Genomic DNA, 20,000 nt, shown 5'->3' with positions numbered 1-20,000 from the left:
ATGTATTGTGCAATAAACAATACAAATGGCTGACGAATCATCATGTAAAAGGTTCTTTGGAGAACCAAAGGAAACGTTCTATGGAAAAAGCTTTTCACAGATATTATCAGAGTGTAGGGCACAGAGAGAATTATTTCATACCCTATCTAGTGCACAGATTCTCTGAAAGCCATTATTTCATTCATACTAATTAGGCAGCAGGGAGCCCTTTGACATTTATAGCTAGTTGTTTTAGGCTAAATACAAAATGGCTCCCGTATTAAACATACAGTGCACTCCATGGAAGTTTTTTTTACCATTTCACATCTTATGTAGTGCACTTAAGAGAGAGTCAGCAGGCATTCAGGATACAACCAATATGACCGATATCAGTTAACCTTTTATTAGATTTGCCAAACAGTCTAAACATAGTAGAGACTGCAGGAATAGTTACGAAAGCATGTTATTTTTTTAATGCCTCAAATGAGGTAACAGAAATTCATACAAATCATTGTTTAAACTGTACTCATATTTTATCTATAGATCCTAACCTTTCTCAAACATCTGTGTTGTGTGTGGGTTTTTTTTGTTTTTTTTAAATGCCAATATCCATGTCAAAGTGTTTATGTGTGGAAATGTGTTTATTTTTCTATATTGTATTTATAAAAGAAAATGGCTTTACGACTGCATGTAGGCTAAATAAATACGAATAAATTGTAATTTTTTTTTTTTTAAGGACTTGTGTAAATTTGCATTATGCTGTGTAAAATGATTGTAATGAAGCTTTCAAAAACTTTACAACAACAACAACAACAAAAAAAAAACATGAAAGGAACATGAAATCTTCTATCAATGAGGTCTTGTGTTGTTCAGCGGACACGGCCTAGACCGGTGCTATAAGGCGTGTGTGTTGTGTGTGACCTGGCCGGGTCATGGGAATCTCTGTATATAGAGCTCACGAATCCGTGCAAATGTGTGGCTGAAACATTTCACACCACCGCAGCAATGCAGGGGCAATAATAAAACCTCTGAACAGCTCCTCATCCGTCAGCACTCTGCGCAGTTCAGAGCATAAAGCATCGGCTATTTATAATGTGCATACGAAATACGAAAATCCTTACAGCGAGACAAATCAACACCAAGAGATTAAAACAACTTTTCTGTTCTTTTACACTGGGAATTTCTGCTAAATGAGCCCCACGTTTAGGGTGTGGAACATCATTATTAATACCCCATAAGTCCAAATGTGAAATGTCATTGTTTCATACCCTATGTACGGACTTCAATCCCAAATCATTCCCACATTGGGCACAGTGATCCAGTGCACTACAACTAGGTATGAAATGATTTCATACCTTATGTAGTTATGTCGAGAGTTACAATGCAAATGAGAATCATATTGGACCTAGTGCACTATGTAGAGTGTAGAGCACCATTATTTCATACTCTATGCAGAGTTCAGTTCAATCCCAAACATGAGTCCCATATCTGACAGTGCACTAGGTAGGGTGCACAAGCCCATTGTTTCATACCCAACATAGGGCATCTACTGTATATAAGAATCTGCGTCCCATGAGACTCCCAAACTGGACCTAGTGCACTATATAGAGTGCACTGTATAGGGTAAAAGGCCATTATATCGTACTTTATGTAAAAAGGTCTATCGTAACCAAGTCCCCTAGTGCAGGGGTTCCCAAACTTTTCCAGGGCAAGGCCGACCAAATGGCATTAACATTTGACTGAGGCCCCCCTTTTGCAAGATGTCTTTAAAACACATTAAAAATACAGACTTCTGAATATAGCCCCCTTTTTTTAAATTAATAATTACATCTTACATCTTTACATTTCATTAGAAATTGATTGTGTGTGTGTGTGTGGTTGTATGAGAGTGAGAATTTATTTTTCACACCAAATTGTTGAGGCCCCCCAGGTGCCCCCTGGCGGCCCCCACTTTGAAAACCACTGCCCTAGTGGACAATGTTCTATATAGGACATAGCGCAATATATAGGGTATGAAATCCCATTATTTCTTACCCTATAGTGGACCCTATATAGGAAGCTGAAACCCAAAATGAGACACATATTGGACTTAGTGCACTATAGAATGTGTGAAAGGCCATTATTTCATACCCTATGTAAGGACTTGACTTCTAAATGAGTCCCCTATTGGTCTTATAGTGTGGTATAAAGTTTCATCATTGTACAGTTAATAAACCCTATGCATCACAAAAACCGTACGGTATTAAAAAGTGTCCAGGTCTGTAGCCTGTGTATATCCCATTACGAGATGGGTTAAAAAAACAAAAATTGTGTTTTTAAAAATCTTCATTGGTCTAAAATGTGCCATACATTACTGTGAATGTTCCATGTAAACAAACCCATCTTGGCTGGAAATGCTTAGCACCATCATTTTCATTTATCTACCCTTGAGGACATGCAGGAGATAAATGATCTTCGATTAAGAGCGGTGGAGGACTTTTTCACTTAAGATGAACGTGAAAAGAAAATGATGAACAGGAGAAGGCAATGGCTCTGCAGTCCTAAACGACTTCTCGCTTTAATGGGACTTTCGAGTCAATTTCTCAGCAGAGAGAGCATTTCCTCTTCTATTAATACAAGCTAATAAACCCAGTGATCTATCTGCTCTTCTTTTTTTTTTGCCAAGAAGCTCTCCTTAGACTCAATTAGAGCCAATTTAAATATAATCACCACCCTGTGGCTTCGTCGGCATGCGGCTGGAGAGAAACGATCCGGTCGGACGTTAAGTGCCTCTAATTTTGTCCTGAGCTAATTGGGGGAGATTGGTTTATGGCACTCGTCTCCGTTGCGCATACAGAGCATGACTTAAGTGCATTGGCTGACTTTGATCCTCAGGCTTATGGGAGGCTTTTCCATGCCTGAGTAATCAGCCTGTTGAGCCACTTTCACACTATATCAGTTTTGCATTTTTAAAACAGTTTCTTTGTAACCATCAGCTTGAATAAAACCGATCTATGAACCTATCGATTTCACCAACCTACAACACTGTCATCTTAGAGAAGTCTACATGACTTACATTTCAAAATAGAGAACCCCTATCCTCTCCAAATATGTTATTCGATTGTTATTTGAATTTATCCTTAATGGATCACTCATTGTATGTTTTACCCTCTGGACCTCAAAAAGTGTTAACGGCATTATGGTGCAAGCATGTAACCTGAATATTTAATACACTTCAAAATAAATGAGTGTTATGAATATTTTCCTGTCACATCTTTATTCCACTCTGTCAAGCTTAATAACAGGCTTAATAGGGTGCAACATAACAAAACAGTATAATGTAACATGACATGGTGTAATATAACAGGGTGGAATAGTGTAACATAACAGGGTGTAACATAACCAGGCAGAATAGTATGACATAACAGAGAGTTGTTACATACCTGTAACTTTAGGTATAACATAACAGGGTGGCTGTGTGTAACATAACAGAGAGTAACAATGTGTAACATACTGTAGCAGAGTGTAACATAATAAAGTGTAATATAACAGGGTGGAATAGTGTAACATTACAGAGCGTAACAATGTGTAACATAATTGAGTGTAACATAACCAGGCAGAATAGTTTGACGTAAGAGAGATGTAACATAGTTGTAACATTAGTTACAACAAAGAGTAACAAAGTGAAACGTAACGCAACGTAACATATCAGGGTGAAACATAACAGAGTGCAACGAAGTGTCACATAACAGGGTGGTACAGCTGGTTGGAATATAACAGGGTGGAACAATACAACATAGCGATGGGCAGAACAAAGGAAAACAACAGGATGGAATAGAACAAGGTGGAACATAGCAGGTTGGAACATAAAAGGCCAGAACAGTGAATACAACAGGATTGAAATATAGTAGCATGGAATGTATAAGGGTGGAATATAACAGGGTTTATCAATCGAACATAATAGAGTTGAACAACAGAATGGAAAAGGTGGATAAAAACCAAACAACTAAATCAAAGTCAAAGGCTAAAATGAAGCCTTACAGTTAAAATAAGATGGGTTTTCTCCGAGGGACAGAAAGGACTCGACATGCTGTATACCACATAAGGAATGCCATTGTTTTGTTCTCCAAGGCAAGTTTCACATATTTCAGATATAATGTCCATTCATTTCTCAGATTGCTCAAACATACAAGACAATCGGCATTACGTAGGTCCCGACTGGCCTCACGAAGCACTGGTTAGTGATCTGAAGCCCAATTTCCCCACAAAGCACAGGTTTGCCTAGCTGCAGATAAGAGTCCAAAAACAGATCAAAGACGGAATAGGAGGAAACATTAACTCAGTGTTCAGTAGGCGAATAGACAGCAGGTGAACGCTAATGGCTAATTCTGCTTTGAGTTTGCCCAGTTTTGATCCTCTGTGTTCAGACTGTGCCACAGTTTGGTGATTTCCTGACACCACAATTGGGTATTAACTTATAAAAAAAAAACTATAAGCCTACCGTTTTTTATTATTGTTGTTGTTGTTGTTGATCAAACATGCCTCATTGGTTAAGTCCAAATCTAAACAGTGTTTTTAAAGTTGGAAAAACCTGGAAAATGACCAAACCGCACTGAATTCTGGAGATACAGCACCTTTATAGACATCTATACTCTGAACACAGTTCAAACTTACTGAAAGTTCCTACAGGATTAATCATGCGTCAATATTGACTGTAGCCAGTAGGAACATGTTGTTCAAGGCAACTGCTTTGGTGTTTTATGTTTTACGCTTTCTTATTTCGTCATTTTAACTCAGGATTTGAAAAAAAAAAAAAAAAAAGTTCATTAATAACACACATTTGTCATATTGTGTTAAAAATGTGATCAAATGAGAAAAAGTGGGGGGGGGGGGGGGTAAATGACAGGTTCAATCATTGTCTAACTGTATTATAGACAGCTGTTCACTCAACTACCTGTTAACTTCGCATGAGGTGCGCATGTAAGGTATATTATCCTAAATCGAGACTCTGTATTACATGTAACACTTTGGTTATGTTCAAAGCAACATAATGCGCTGTCTTTAACTGACCAGTTTAAGAGTGTATTAAAAAATACGATGTTTAAAACACAAAATGAGGTCACACATTTAAGACCCATCGAACAAGAATTTCAATGTATTGGACGTGCTTTTTTTTCTTTTGCAAACACCAGACATTGACCAGACAGTGAACTTTTCCTGACCTCCTTCTCTTCCCAACACCATACAGTAAACGAGATTACAGCAAGAGTTATGTAAAGACTCTTATTGTTCATTAATATTAGCTTACGATTAGGTTTTTTAAGGGGGGGGGGGGGTAATAGAGACGGATAAATGTCACTTGACTGTATTTTACACCCACACACACCTAGAGAGTTTTGGTGTTGGTAGAATGTAAAAAAAAAAAAAAAAAAAAATTCTAAATACTCTTGGTATGCATAAAATGATTCACTTCCCGCAAATACACACTGTCTGATAGCTGATCAGTTATCAGTCACATTTCCTTCCTATACAGGGTCAAAAAGAGGTCATCGACAGTTGAAGGTGTGATCCACACACACACACGTAGATAAACACATACACAGTCCCACAGCACTCACACTCTTTCTCTCTCTGGTCACCTGTGTGTATCTTAGTGGGCTGGCCTGGCGTTACTGTGTTTCCGTTCACACACGGTGACAATGTTGGCTTTGTCAGAGACGCGGAAATGTGGCCCATCTGCGCGAGATGGCCTGCACTCCCTCTGCGAGTCGGTGAGAAAAACAAAGATGCGTCACTGCAAGGCTGTTTGATCTGCTGACACCTCTGATTAGGCTTGATCAATTGGGCAACAACAACAACAACAACAAAAACACAGGATATTACACCATGTATACAACAGTGTGTGAGCCTCAGGATGATTTTTCTCTTTTATTTACCAATGCTGTATAACAAATCACCAGCTATCTTTCTTCCAGTAATCAGCCATGCAAATAATACTGATGGAAATATCAAGAAGCTCAATTCAATTCAGTTCTAATTGTGTAGCGCTTTGCACAATAGATAGTGTCACAAAACACATTTATAGAAATCTGGAGCCCATCACAGGGCACAATCTAACACACACTCACACACTACGGACAATTTGGAAACGCCAATCAGAATACAACACATGTCTTTGGACTAGGGGAGGAAACCCCCACCCCCCAGTACAAAGGAAAAGGAAACCGAAGTAAAACCCTAAAACATGGGGAGTACATTCAAACTCTGTGCACAATGACAGAGGCGGGAATCAAATCCCCAACCCTGTGAGACAAATGTGCTAACCACTAAGCCACTGTGGCCCCCCAAAATAGCATATGGAAAAAAATAATTATACAACCTCAATTCCAAAAAACTTGGGACGCTGTGTAAAATGTAAATAAAAACTTTATGCACTGATTTGCAAATCTCATAAACACACGTTATTCACAATAGAACATAGAAAACATATCAAATGTTTAAACTGAGGAAATGGACCATTTTAAGGAAAAAATAAGGCAATTTTGAATTTGATGGCCGTAACACGTCTCAAAAAAGTTGGGACGGGGGCAAAAGGCTGGAAAAGTACGTGTTACTAAAAAGAAACAGCTGGAGGAACATTTTGCAACTAATTAGGTTAATTGGCAAGAGGTCAGTAAGATGACTGGGTATAAAAAGAGTATCTTAGACAGGTTGAGTCAGAAGTAAAGATGGGATGGAATCTCTATGGAAGAATAAAACCTGTATATACCTTTCAGCATTGATGGTGCCTTTCCAGATGTGAAAGCTGCTCATTACATAGGCACTAATGCACCCCCATACCATCAGAGATGCAGGCTTTTAAACTGAGTGCTGATAAAAAGCCGGCTGGTCCCTCTCCTCTTCAGTCCTCTTTAGTTTAGAGGACGTGGCGTCCATGGTTTCCAAAAACGAATTTCAAATTTCGATTCGTCTGACCACAGAACAGTTTCTCACTTTGCCTCGGTCCATTTTAAATGAGCTTTGGCCCAGAGAAGACGGCGGCATTTCTGGATCACATTCATATATGGCTTCTTCTTTGCATGATAGAGCTTTAACTAGCGTTTGTGGATGTCACGGTGAACTGTGTTCACACACAATGAGTTCTGGAGGTGTTTCTGAACCCATGCAGTGATTTCCATTACAGAATCATGCCTGTTTTTAATGCAGTGCCAGAGAATTACGAAGATCACGAGCAGGCAATATTGATTTTCAATCTTGTCCGTGTGCACAGAGATTTCTCCAGATTGGAGTCTTTTACAATTACATTTATATAGCGCTTTTCTAGACACTCAAAGCGCTTAACATTGTATGGTGGGGGGGGGGGGGGGGGGGTCTCCTCAACCACCACTAGTGTGTAACATCCACCTGGATGATGTGACGGCAGCCATAGTGCGCCACAACCCCCACCACACACCAGCTATTAGTGGCGAGTAGACAGTGATGTAGCCCATCCAGAGATGGGGATTATTAGGGGGCCATGATAGGGAAGCGCCAACGGGGGGATTTTATCCAGGACACTGGGGTATACCCCTACTCTTTTACGATAAGTGTCCTAGGATTTTTAATGACCACAGAGAGTCAGGACCTCAGCGGATGATATTATGTACTGTAGATGATGAGATATTCATAGTCTTCGCAATTTTACCTTGAGGAACATTATTCTGAAATTCTTCCACAAATTGTAGACGCAGTTTTTCGCAGTTCAAAGTTCACCTGCTGCCTGAAAAATGTGAGTAAACTCAACTTAAAGATAACCTTTGTTTCAACTCAAAAAAGTGACGTTTTTACAAGTTTTCCCAAGTCCAGACAATCAATTAAGTTTAATTTTTGAAAACGTATAAACCTGTGTTCGATTTCCAAAACTTGCCATGACAATTGCAATTAAAGAGAAGAAATAAGTTCACATAACTTAAGCATGTTTTACAGTGAACATGACAACCATGTGAATAATAATAATTAAAAAAATAATAATAAATGGGGGGGGATACAAAATTAAAGTCCCCCACCCTACATGTGAAAACTTAACCTGAAGAAAATAGATCTAAAATCTAAAATGAATCCAATCTGAATCTAAAAAGACAAACAAATGCAACCAAAGAAAACCTGATGTGCTACATGAGAAAAATTAAGAAGTGACACTATCTCAATCATAATAATATCCATATGTAAAAGTTCATTACAAAAAAAAAAAAAATCAACTTGTGCAGTTAAAAGCATCATAAATCTCTGATGGTTAAGAGATCAACTATGGCGGTGTTTCATTACACATTTGTCACTTTTCTCAAGCTGAAGTAGGTCTTTATATGTTAAAAATGAAAAAGAAAAAAAAATAGTGCAGTCTGTGGAGACTGAATGAAGGCTACTGAAAGGAGAAACATCTCCTCAGAGCTTTTGACCCCGGATGACCTGCTCGCGCGCTCTGACCGTTACGTGCCCGCCCCGATGCTAATGTTGCTAATTAATCAGGCGCTGGCCTCGAATGTATCAGCGAGTCTCTGCTATGCGCCGGCGTCACTCACGGACAGGAGCTGAGCGGCTATATTTCACCCGTGAGCACACGACACAATGAGAGCTTCTTTCTTTTCTTTTTTTCCTTCCCCGAGTCAAAATGGAAAAATTATGATTCTGAGGGTCAGAGTTAGCAGACCACACGCGCGAGACCTGGTATTCAGAGGGCGCGTGAGGTTTTTTACCTCAGATAGATGACCTCAATATCACCCTTCATACTAATTCCAGTCACACGGTGCTCAAAAAATAGTTTCCCCCACCTCATTTTCTCCTCCGAGTATACCTTGTTGACGCGTGTTAACTAGCTAGCCTATTTCAGTGAAGATTGTTGAACATTTAATACATTTTACTTAAAAATATCTCTCAGAAATATGGCCAAGTTACCTCATGATCACTAGTTGTGCTATATATAGCCTGGTGTATAGTTTTGTTTTAGCATTTAATTGAAAGTACTATTTCAGTTTTTATGTACTGTAGGCTATAATTGTCTCCTTAGACTTTCATACTTATATATACTTGCAGTGCCCTCCACTAATATTGGCACCCTTGGTAAATATGACCAAAGAAGGCTGTGAAAATTGTCTTTATTATTCAACTTCTTGATCTTTTGTTTTAATAAATGCACAAAAATACTCTGCTCTCGTGGATGTCAAACAATTACAAACAAACCACACAGGTTTTTCAAAAATAATTATATATTTGTTAAATATAAGTGCGCAACAATTATTGGCATCCTTTTAGTCAACGCTTTGCGCTACCTCCAAGATAACAGCTCTGAGTCTTCTCCTATAACGCCTGATGTTGGAGAATACATGGCGAGGCATCTGAGAGCGTTCCTCCATACAGAATCTCTCCAGATCCTTCACATTTCGAGGTCCATGCTGCTGGACTCTCCTCTTCAGTTCATCCCACGGGTTCTCTATGGGGGTTCAGGTCAGGGGACTGGGATGGTCATGGCAGGACCTTGATTTTGTGGTCAGTAAAACATTTTTGTGTTGATTTTGATGTATGTTTTGGATCATTGTCCTGCTGGAAGATCCAACCACGGCCCATTTGAAGCTTTCTGGCAGAGGCAGTCAGGTTTTCATTTAATATCTGTTGATATTTGATAGAGTCCATGATGCCATGCATCCTAACAAAATGTCCAGGTCCTCTGGCAGAAAAAAAGTCCCAAAACATTAAAGATCCACCTCCATATTTAACCGTGGGCATGAGGTACTTTTCCATACGGCTACCTCTCTGTGTGCTCCAAAACCACCTCTGGTGTTTATTACCAAAAAGCTCTATTTTGGTTTCATCTGACCATAGAACCCGATCCCATTTGAGTTCCAGTAGTGTCTGCACACTGAAGACGATCGAGTTTGTTTTTGGATGAGAGTAGAGGCTTTTTTCTTGAAACCCTTCCAAACAGCTTGTGGTGATGTAGGTGAATTTCAGATTGTAGTTTTGGAGACGTTCTGACCCCAAGACACAACTAACTTCTGCAGTTCTCCAGCTGTGATCCTTGTAGATTTTTTGTCCACTCGAACCGTCCACTTCACAGTGTGTTGAGACGATATAGACACATGTTTAGTTCCAGGTTTTTGCCGCACATCACAGCTACATTCCTTAGTCTTACCCATTGTTATGAATTTACTTCATATTTATCTTCCAGTTCCTAATCACCCAGGTGTTAAAAAAAAGGGGGTTAAATATCAATGGGTATATACTTCAAATATCTTTTTCTCATAGTAATTCATAAGGATGTCAATAATTGATACACACCCATGTTTAACAAATAATTTTTTTGATAAACCTGTGTTGTGTTTGCAATTGTTTGCTATCCATGAGAGCAGAGTATTTTTGTGAATTTTTTAAACAAAAGATCAAAAGGTTAAACAATAAAGACAATTTTCACGACTTTCTTTGCTCATATTATCCAAAGGTGTCAATATTAGTGTAGGGCACTGTACATATAATTTCTAATCATTAAATTTTTTCTACTTTATTTCACAGCACTTTGAGCTACTACATGTATGAAAAGCACTCTATATACTTTCTCTTTTAACCCTTCTTAAAAGATAACATCATGTTTTATTCAATTCACAACACGTCACACTCCTAACTTTTATAAAGCATCTGTTAAATGTTTTATTGAAAAGGTTATAAAACTTGACACCAACAGAATTAGCCATTTTCCAAGTCTGTCTTGTCATTTTGTGAAACACCTTTTTCTTCGTCATGAATAATGAAATATTTGAGAATGAATTTTTGTTAATGTACAGGTTCTACACAGATTATCAGAGTAGAAAGAATATTCAATGTGGTTAATCAGTGTTTCTTGCTTTTTTCCGAAGCTGAGGCTCCTTTTTTAAATGCGGTCGCGGACGCCAAGTGCTCCTTCCACAAAAAATTAAAAAATTTACTGCAGAGCAAAGTCCTAGAAGACACTGTCCTCATTATTCGGGTTGAAGAGCCACCTGCTGGACAAAATCAGTTCAATAGAAAGCGCTCTTGCTCTACAGCCTGAGCTTGGCATCACGTGCCTCCATGGCCTTGACGGCGACCTCTGCCCTCTCGGTGAGCAACGTTCTCTCCGTCTGTGCACTCCGAAGCAAGAAGTGCCTGATGAAGAGCTTCAATCCTTCACGTAGCATTCCTAGCTTGGGAATTCCAGAAATCCTGACCACAGAGAACACACCAAAGCTCAAACTTCACTCATACAGCATTCATGTTTCTATACGAACAGCATCTCAAAGCACTTTTATAATCGCCCTGTGATTGTGGTAAGAGATAACAGGGACTAATTTATTTCATGATCATTCCTCTACATTAAATATGAGAAAGGTATGCATAAATAGATAAAAAGTAATTTTTAAATTAATAACAGTGCAATTATGGGCAAATTGCTGCGGCATAGTAGGAATAAAACACCATGTTTTTCTACACCGAAGGGCATTTAAATCCACTTGAAACTTTCCAAGTTCTGAAAACAATGGATTGCAGCATGAATAGGATGACTTCAAGATGAAATATATAAAGTGAGTCAGGCAACTTCAGGCGTCTGAACCGATTTCATACTTTTAAATGGTCATGCACTTATAAAGCGTGTACGTCTGTGTGATGTCTGCTTATGTGTGTGGAGCTTTACTTCACGCCTACATAGATCAAAAGATGCAGGCTATGTGACGGTACCTCGAATAGCGAAGGCTACAGCAGGGGGAAGAGCTTTCTCTTATAGAGCCCCACAGTTATGGAACAGTCTTCCTATTAGTGTTTGGGACTCAGACACAGTCTCAGTGTTTAAGTCTAGGCTTAAAAACGTATTTGTTTACTGAAGCCTACCCTGACAGGACTTTCTATTACAATAAGCACAGTCCTAATAATCTTATCTCTCCCTCTCTCCTTCTGTCAAGCCATACACGATTTTAGGGAGATACTAGAGATCCTGATCCTTTCTGCTCTCTGGACCTGCCTGATCCGTTTCGGATGTCCTACCTCTACATGGAGCTCTCATCTACTCCAATTCCAGACTGCTGGGACTATGGCTGCTTCTAAGGCCAAACAGACTTCATATAAATCCATAATGAACTTTTTCACACTATCCGTTGTTACCCAAATGAGGACGGGTTCCCTTCTGAGTCGGGTTCCTCTCAAGGTTTCTTCCTCTTAACATCTTATAGGGAGTTTTTCCTCACCACCGTCGCCACTCAGTGGCTTGCTCAGTTGGGATAAATTCGCACCTTTAATATCTGTATTCCGTGTTGATATTTCTGTAAAGCTGCTTTGAGACAATGTCTATTGTAAAAAGCGCTATACAAATAAAACTGAATTGAACTGAATTGAATATTTCGTCTGGAAACTCACCGGCTGAATATCTGAACCAGATCCACCTCCTCAGTCTGCTGTAAGAGTTTGGAGAGGACCTGCCTCAAAAATTTTACCTTGGGTTTATCGAGTTCCCCAAACTCTATGGCCTGAGAGAGAGCGAGAGAGAGAGAGAGAGAATATCATACATGGATGAAAAGTGAAATCACATACGAATACGTTGTACTGGATAATCGAATCATGTAAGTAGTAAACTTATTTCTTTCATCATGATTTATAAGACAGATTGGACATGCCAACCATGCATAAAATAATACAAATGGAAGTACTATAATAATAATTTACATTACAGAATTTAACCACCAAAACCCTGAATCACAGCCGACCCGACAGCCACTCTGAGCAGGGAACGCAGGGTAATCTCGGCCTACCTTGAGGATGGAGAGTGAGAGGGAGTTCTTGGTTAAGAGATGTGTGACCATCTGGACGAGGTTTGTAAAGGAACTGCTCGACAGGGTTGGCAGTTCTTTAAACTTATCCCACAGACAGAACTGGAACGTCATCTAGAAGAAGATTTTTTTTTTTTATTGTTATCTATCAAATTAATAACAGAGCCAAAGTGAGCACTAAATTTGAACTGATGAGGGTTTACTGCATTCGAGAAATGCAGACGTCTATCCATTGAGATTTTTATATATGCCGTGTGTGATGTTAAATCAGAATCCTGCCCCCCCTTTATGTACTCTAAGTAGCTTTGTCAGGATTTTTCTTTTGCATCTTTAGCACATCAGTAGTTGAAAGAAAATTCTAGTAAACAGAGAATACAGAGAAATTCACCGAAGAGGAAAGGACACAGGATGTGAAACAATTGCTAGCGTTACCTGGAAGTGTCGGTCACGTGCACAAAACTTCTCTGCTAAAACGGCATAGAAGCCGTTAAAGGATTTCTCCTGCAGACAGCAGTCGAGCAGAACATGAATGATATCACGCTCCTGCTGACCTTTCAGACCCAGTCTACCGAAAAGAAAGCGGAACGAGAACAGGACGGATCGGGCTTTCATTCATCTTTCTTGAAATCCCACTCAAAGAAAGAATCTATTAGCAAAGTGGGAATGTGCTACAAACCTGAGGAGCTTCTCAAAGGCATCCAGATAATCCTCACTGGTCATAATGATGCAGAAGATGTTCCTCCTGACGTCCGTGTTCATGCGCTGTTTGCGTGCCAGCTCCAGCACTTTGGCACTGAACTGACAGATGAACAGTGACACAGATATCAGAGGCGTCCACAACAAGGTGCTAACAAGAAAATCCTAGCAGACAGAGTAAAAAATATTTTTTTAACCACAAAAACCCTACAGTGTATCAGTGAACAAGACGGCTCCATGCTAACATCATAAATCGTAAATAACATACCGCCCTGTACTTTTACTAAAACACCAGGGACCTTTTTGATTTCTCAGAATTCACTGAGATAAAATTAACCACTGCCCAAAACAAATATCCAGCATTCACGTCCCACGTCCTTCCCGTACTTTGGTGCTGAAAATGTAAGAGTTAGGTTTGTTGGATCTTTCCCTCACCTGCTCCCCTTGAACAGGCTGCGCTGTCGGTTTGTCGTCATTAATCATGGGCGCTCCACTCCAGGACGAGCCGACGATCCACCAGCGACCAACACGCTGTGCATCCAGAAGATTCTCCAAAGAAACTCTGAGCTTTACATCAGTGCCACTCGCCCGGTTCTGGATCTTCACAAAACAACACCACAATACTACGTAAAGAATAAAGCACTTTATATAAACTAATCAAGTTTCCCATAACAGCTGTGTGATGAAGTGGAGTCACGGTTTCCCACAAGCCCACCGAGGTTCTTTTCCTATACAAGCGTTTATATAAACAGTCAGAGCTGCTGTTATAGGACATTAATCAACACTTTCTGGCCAATCAGAATCCAGAACCCAGAATCCAGAGCTGGGGTACATCAATTCGAACTTTCATGCGTGTTTGTCTAAATGTAGGTAAGTCGACTAATCAGAGTCAAGAATTCAGCAATGCTGTGATAAATAGCTCCCCCATCTCCCTGTAATCTCCTTGTCTAATAAATATTCAACTGGAAAAATGGCTCAAATAATTGTCACGTATAAAATTCGGGTGTTTTGTAGAGAGTTGGTGTCCCCTAGTGGTGAACGTGTCTCACTAGAGAGCGCTGCAACTTCCTCAGTCTCTCCACAGGCTCAGGGTCGTAACCTGGAATTTTCCGCACGTCGTTGTTCTTCAGAGCCAACATGGTCTCTAACATGAACCGTACCTGAGAGAGAGAGTGAGAGAGAGAGACACAGAGAGAGAGAGAGAGAGACAGAGAGAGACACACACACACACACAAACAGAGAGAGCGAGAGAGAGACAGAGAGAGAGACACAAACAGAGAGAGAGAGACACAGACACACAGAGAGACAAAAAGAGAGAGAGAGAGAGAGACACACACACAGAGAGAAAGAGAGACAGAGAGAGGGAGATATACAAACAGAGAGAGAGAGAGAGAGAGAGACACAGGCACACAGAGAGAGAGCGAGAGAGAGAGACAGAGAGAGAGAGACACACACAAACAGAGAGAGAGAGAGAGAGAGAGACACAGGCACACAGAGAGAGAGAGAGCAAGAGAGGGAAAGAGAGAGAGAGAGAGAGAGTTTGAGAACTTAACCACGTTTGCACTGCGAATGGAATCAGGACTACACGTGCGTGAACGTCAGAACCTGGACACGTTACGGTCCTTACTCTGGTCTGGTCGCTGAAACGTGGTCCCTCTGCGCTGGCTTTGCGCTGGGCTTCAGAGATCAGCTCTTTCAGGCCCAGAGGGTCGTCCTTCCTCAGGGAAAAGCCCACGTTCCTCAGCAGCAGCAGCATGAGCTCCACGTCCTGCGGCGTGAACGACGACAGCAGCCGCTTGAGCACGTCAAACAGCAGCAGCGAGTGGACCACCTGGAAGTTGTACATGTGCGCCATCATGGAGGCCAGGTTAGAGCTCTCTTTGCCCGTGCTGGATCCGTCGCGCAGCGTCTCATCGAAACGGCGTACCACCGTCTCCAGGAAATGAGCGCCGACCTGAGAGACAGAGAAAACATCTAGTTCCTACACGGGTGAACGACGTGGCACACGTCCATAATCGATAACAATGACGAACGATGGATTCAAGACTAATAAATGAAAAATTGCTGGCGTTGGCAAACTGCTGTGATATAGGAAGACTCTGGTCTCTCACAGGATGTTATATCACCACATCACAGAGTGTTTATGTTCTTATTTAACAATCTGACAGCAAAACATAGTACCTCCAGTCCAACCGTGTGATGCAGGACACTGACTAACAACATGTGCTCCATCAGCAGCCTGAGGACAAAATACGACAATAAACACTTTTACTACTGAGCGTTATTAGGTATCTACTACTCTACTCCAAACACTCCACAGTACTGCAGCTTCTCATCCTGTCTGTGATGAAGATAAGATCAAACGGTACCTGTCGGTCATCAGTGCTGGAGTGACGCAGGCGGAAATCAGAACCTCGGTCAGCGCGTCGTTCATGTCCTTCCTGCTGTTGCTCATGTACATCTCCTCCACCTGCCCGCTGATGGAGCCCATGTTGGGTTCACTCAACCTGCCAATCACAAACAGAGTCAGTCGTGTGACCTGTAACACAGGCACATGTGGTGATCATTTCGACCCTCACGCGCACGACCGGTTCCACTTGGATCTCTGGGACGCACACGTACCTGTTTATTAGACCTTTCAGGTTGCGTTTGAGGCGCTCCAGCTCAGCTTTGCGCTTGCTGTCGGCTGCTTCACGGAGATGAGGCGGGACGTATTTACCGGTCTGAATAAACACAGCAGATATTAGAGCGTGAACGGCAATAACACACAGACGCGTCACATTAAGGGGATATTTTATTCCCTTGGGGAAGCAATCGTTCACAACAAAATTGATCAGATTTTATTTAAAAAAATATAAGTTAGGTATAAAGGTTACTCGGTGTACGTTATGAAGCATGCTGTGGCACTGCGTCATTTCATTTAGAAGAAAAAAGTCAGGGATGCACTGCTTTCTTTCAGACAGGGTACATGTTCTAGTAGTCATTATATACGGGAATATATCACCTGGATTATGGAGACTAGAACAGAGAGAGATTAATCAATTATGTAAATAAGCGTTAGTTAGAGAACATATTGACTTACAGAAGAGTTCTCTTGGGAATTCCCTTCATCTTGCTCATCCTCTTCTTCTGATGCATTTTCTCCCTCTTCCACCTCTTCCTCTCCATCTTCTTCCTCTTCCTCCTCTACTTCTTCTTCTCCCTCTTCCTCTAGTTCTTCTTCCTCATCTTCCTCATCTTCCTCAATCTCCTCAGCATCCTCTTCATCTCCACCCTTGTCATCATTTTCTCCCTCATCACCAGTGTCTCCCTCCTCATCATGATCTCCGTCCTCTTCCTCCTCGTCCTCACCGAGCTCCTCTAACTTCTCCAACCTGCTCTTCGCTTTGGCCGAATCCAGCTCCTCATCGCTGTCGTATAATCCAGACCCTCCAGGCTCCAGAATGCCCAGGATGTAATCGAGACCGTCGCTGATGAAAGATTGCGGAAGGCTCTTTTTGTTCCTCCTCTTATTCAGACCGAGTCGTTTCTCCAGCTTCTTGATCTCTCTGTCCTCCTCCTCATTGGCTTCCATCAGAGCTTTCTTCCTCATCGTGTGCATTTTAACTTTCTTTTCAGGCTGAGGTGCTGTTTTCTCGAAATGTACTCTTCTTTTAGGCTTCTTCTCCTGGTCACTGAGCTCAGCAGCAGCAGGGGTTGATTCGGGTTTGGTTTTTATGGCTGGTGGAGTCTTTCTTGAAGCAGCATCCACACTGACACTGCGTTTAATCTCCTCTGCAGGCTGCTTTGCCTTCATCTTTTTCTTCTTCTTCACCTTCCGCTTCTCTTTGCGCAGTTCTTTACGACTTTTCCTCTTAGCGAGCATCCCCACGTGGCCGTGTGACTCGGATTCATCGTGTCCTCCTTCACTTTTGACAAAGTTCTGGACAGAAACCATGAACTTGTGCAGCTTGTCTCGGGACTGTTTTCCTCTTCCGCCTTCTTTTCGGTGGAATTTAGGCTTCATATTTAGGTTTTATATATACACACGCGTAAAAGAAATACTTTTACCGTTGTGTTAAAGGTGTTAGTGGTGCACATGAAAGGGAAAAATGTACGGTACAGACCACAACATAGCACACGCATGGAAGATGGAGGCGGCCATCTTTGTTTTTTTTCTGCTTCCGCTTTTTACTTCTTCGGCACTTCGTGCTGTTTTCGGCTTGAGTGTTTACACCGCCACCTGCCGGATTTAATGTGTTACTGTGTAATATACTGTCCCTGGATAGATGGATTGAATGAAGAATTATTCATTGTAATCCCTGCTGGAAAAAAAAAAAAAAGAAACCATCACAGAAATTCACATGGTTTCCACTACAAATATCATTACAAGCCATCAGTTAACCATTAAAATCATTACCATTATTGGCCCTTAATGGTATCTACTAGATATAAGATGCCACCAATAGAAGGCAACAAATTACCAGTAGAGGCCCACTGGAACCATTACAGTTTCCATTAAAACCAACACAATTCCCATTATAACCATTAAAACCATTACAAATTATATGAGGGTTTCCATTTTTTTTTCTTCTTCAGCATGGATGATACTTATGCGCATGTGTAATGTGCAATAAACATCTTGTTTAAATTATTCACAGGGTAGGGAAAGAGATTTGAAATAATAATAATTTTTAAAAAATGACCACAGGAGCTCCTGTACAGAAATAAATCAAACATGATGACTATGAGAAAAGGAAAAAAAACAAACAAACAAAAAAAAACAACAATCCAAAGTTCTAGCTGAAAGAAGTGAATAGTGTGACCAAGCACTAAGGGTGCAGCAATGTTCATTGCCATGGAAACACTGTTTGAGATATCAACATTTACTTCGCAATTTAGTATCAAAAAGGTCATAACATCTCATAACATTTTAGTAAACACAGGCTACTGTCAGCCTTAACCAATGCCAGACAGCACACCTTGGGGTCCTGTCCCCCCCCATGGGGCCACCAACCACTTGACTGATTGATTGTGTTGCCATGGCAACACTGTGTTAAGATAGATGTTTAAGATTAGCATTGTGTATATCGCGAAATCATGCCGACCACTTTTGGTTTGAATCTCATGAACCCTCTAAGAGGAGTATGTAAAAACACATAAAATCCAAAATGTCTGACTTCGTCTTGGGCAGAGTTTATGAATGTGATTGTGAAATTTGTCTGCCTTAAGAAGACCCAATTGCCTACCAAATCTGGTTCATGTACGTGACAGTGGATGCCAACAATAAAGTAAAATGTCACACCCAGGGCCAGCGTTTTTTGGTCCCAGACCCAGATGGCCAGCACATCTGATGCAAAGTTTTATATCATCTCAAAAATGCAAAACTATCAATCATCATCCTAACAAATACAATTGGTATGGGGCTGTAATGGTGAATGAATGACAATCCGACTGATCCACCGCTCACACGTGTGTAATAAAATAGTAACTAATTATAACTTGCTAATGAACGCCAGTACTGCATAAGCTAGGTGTACCTAATAAAAAGGCCCCAGAGTGTATAAGGATGTTATATGGAAAAAATGTTTTGGGGCTTTTATTGTCACAATTAAAAGAGTACAATCACATGCAGATCATTCATCCACCGACTTTTATCATTCAAGATAAGAGCTGTATATGATAACCCTTAACCCGAGAGAGCTATAATAACTCTAGTGCACCCGACTTAGCGTCACACGGAACCAGGAAATTCTGATAGATTTAGAAACTTTGGCACATCGAACAACGTGTTAAAATGTTATAAAGTGAATGCTAAACCTTTAATAATGTTTCACCTCCAAAGAAATCACTTCTGTAAATTGTACCAAATAAGGAATATTTATATAGTATTTATAACTATATAATTAGTATAGTATAGTATTTCTTACAGGTTATGCAGGTGAGGTCAAAAGTTTAAAGACATTCAACCTGTACTGTATGTTTTTACAACTCCAGGCATTTCCTGTGTGTTAAGTCAATTAGGGTGTCTTTATTTATGTTATTTCCATAAGAGGTAATTTCTAAATGATATAGAAGACAGATTTATTTCAGCTTTTACTGACTTTATCAGATTTTCAGTGTACATACACTGTATTACTATTTGGTGGTTTTACCTTCTAATTGCGTAACTTGGATCAAATATTTTGGTAGCTTTCCACAAGCGTCTCGGAAGAGTTTGTGGGCCTCCTTGCTCAGATCAGACACGCTTTTTTTCCTGTTCAGTCCAGAAATTTTCCATGAGATTCAGGGTTTTGTGATTGATTCTGACTCACTCCAATACATTCCCTTTGTTGTGTTTAAGCCAATTTGTTACAGCTTTGGAGGTCTGATTAGGATCAGTGTCCTTGATGTCCATTGATGAACAACCCAGTTCCAGGTTTGAACTTTCTGGCTGACTTGAGGTGCTGCTTCGTTATTTCTAGATAATCCTCCTGCCTTGTGAAATGTATGGTAACATGAAATATGTGGAGATGTGAAGATTTTTCTGTGAATGCCTTTAACTGGCCTCCACTGCACTAAAAT

At 40.5% G+C, this 20,000-nt stretch overlaps 2 protein-coding genes across 2 annotated transcripts in view; one reads left to right on the top strand and one right to left on the bottom strand.

The window, feature by feature from the left end:
• mnx1 (motor neuron and pancreas homeobox 1) overlaps positions 1-711 on the top strand; it is an 8,041-nt gene extending 7,330 nt beyond the window's left edge. The window contains exon 3 of the mRNA XM_017473123.3: positions 1-711. This exon is cut by the window's left edge and continues 1,120 nt beyond it. The gene's annotated coding sequence lies outside the window, so the exon portion shown is untranslated.
• A 9,895-nt stretch (positions 712-10,606) lies between these two features.
• On the bottom strand, positions 10,607-17,626 carry nom1 (nucleolar protein with MIF4G domain 1). The gene is made up of 12 exons (XM_017473036.3): positions 16,540-17,626; positions 16,080-16,180; positions 15,827-15,964; positions 15,639-15,696; positions 15,085-15,411; positions 14,507-14,617; positions 13,893-14,057; positions 13,438-13,559; positions 13,194-13,326; positions 12,744-12,875; positions 12,352-12,461; positions 10,607-11,166 (listed from the first exon to the last, which is right to left on the bottom strand). Exons 1-12 carry the CDS (start codon positions 17,461-17,463, stop codon positions 11,004-11,006), a joined length of 2,484 nt encoding a protein of 827 aa, XP_017328525.2. The 5' UTR covers positions 17,464-17,626; the 3' UTR covers positions 10,607-11,003.
• Positions 17,627-20,000: the final 2,374 nt, after the last annotated feature.

The sequence above is a fragment of the Ictalurus punctatus genome, chromosome 7 (genome assembly GCF_001660625.3).
Source record: "Ictalurus punctatus breed USDA103 chromosome 7, Coco_2.0, whole genome shotgun sequence".
NCBI lineage: Eukaryota > Metazoa > Chordata > Actinopteri > Siluriformes > Ictaluridae > Ictalurus > Ictalurus punctatus.
The sequence above is the reverse complement of the archived record's forward strand: the minus strand, read 5'-3'. Positions and strand labels throughout refer to the sequence as shown.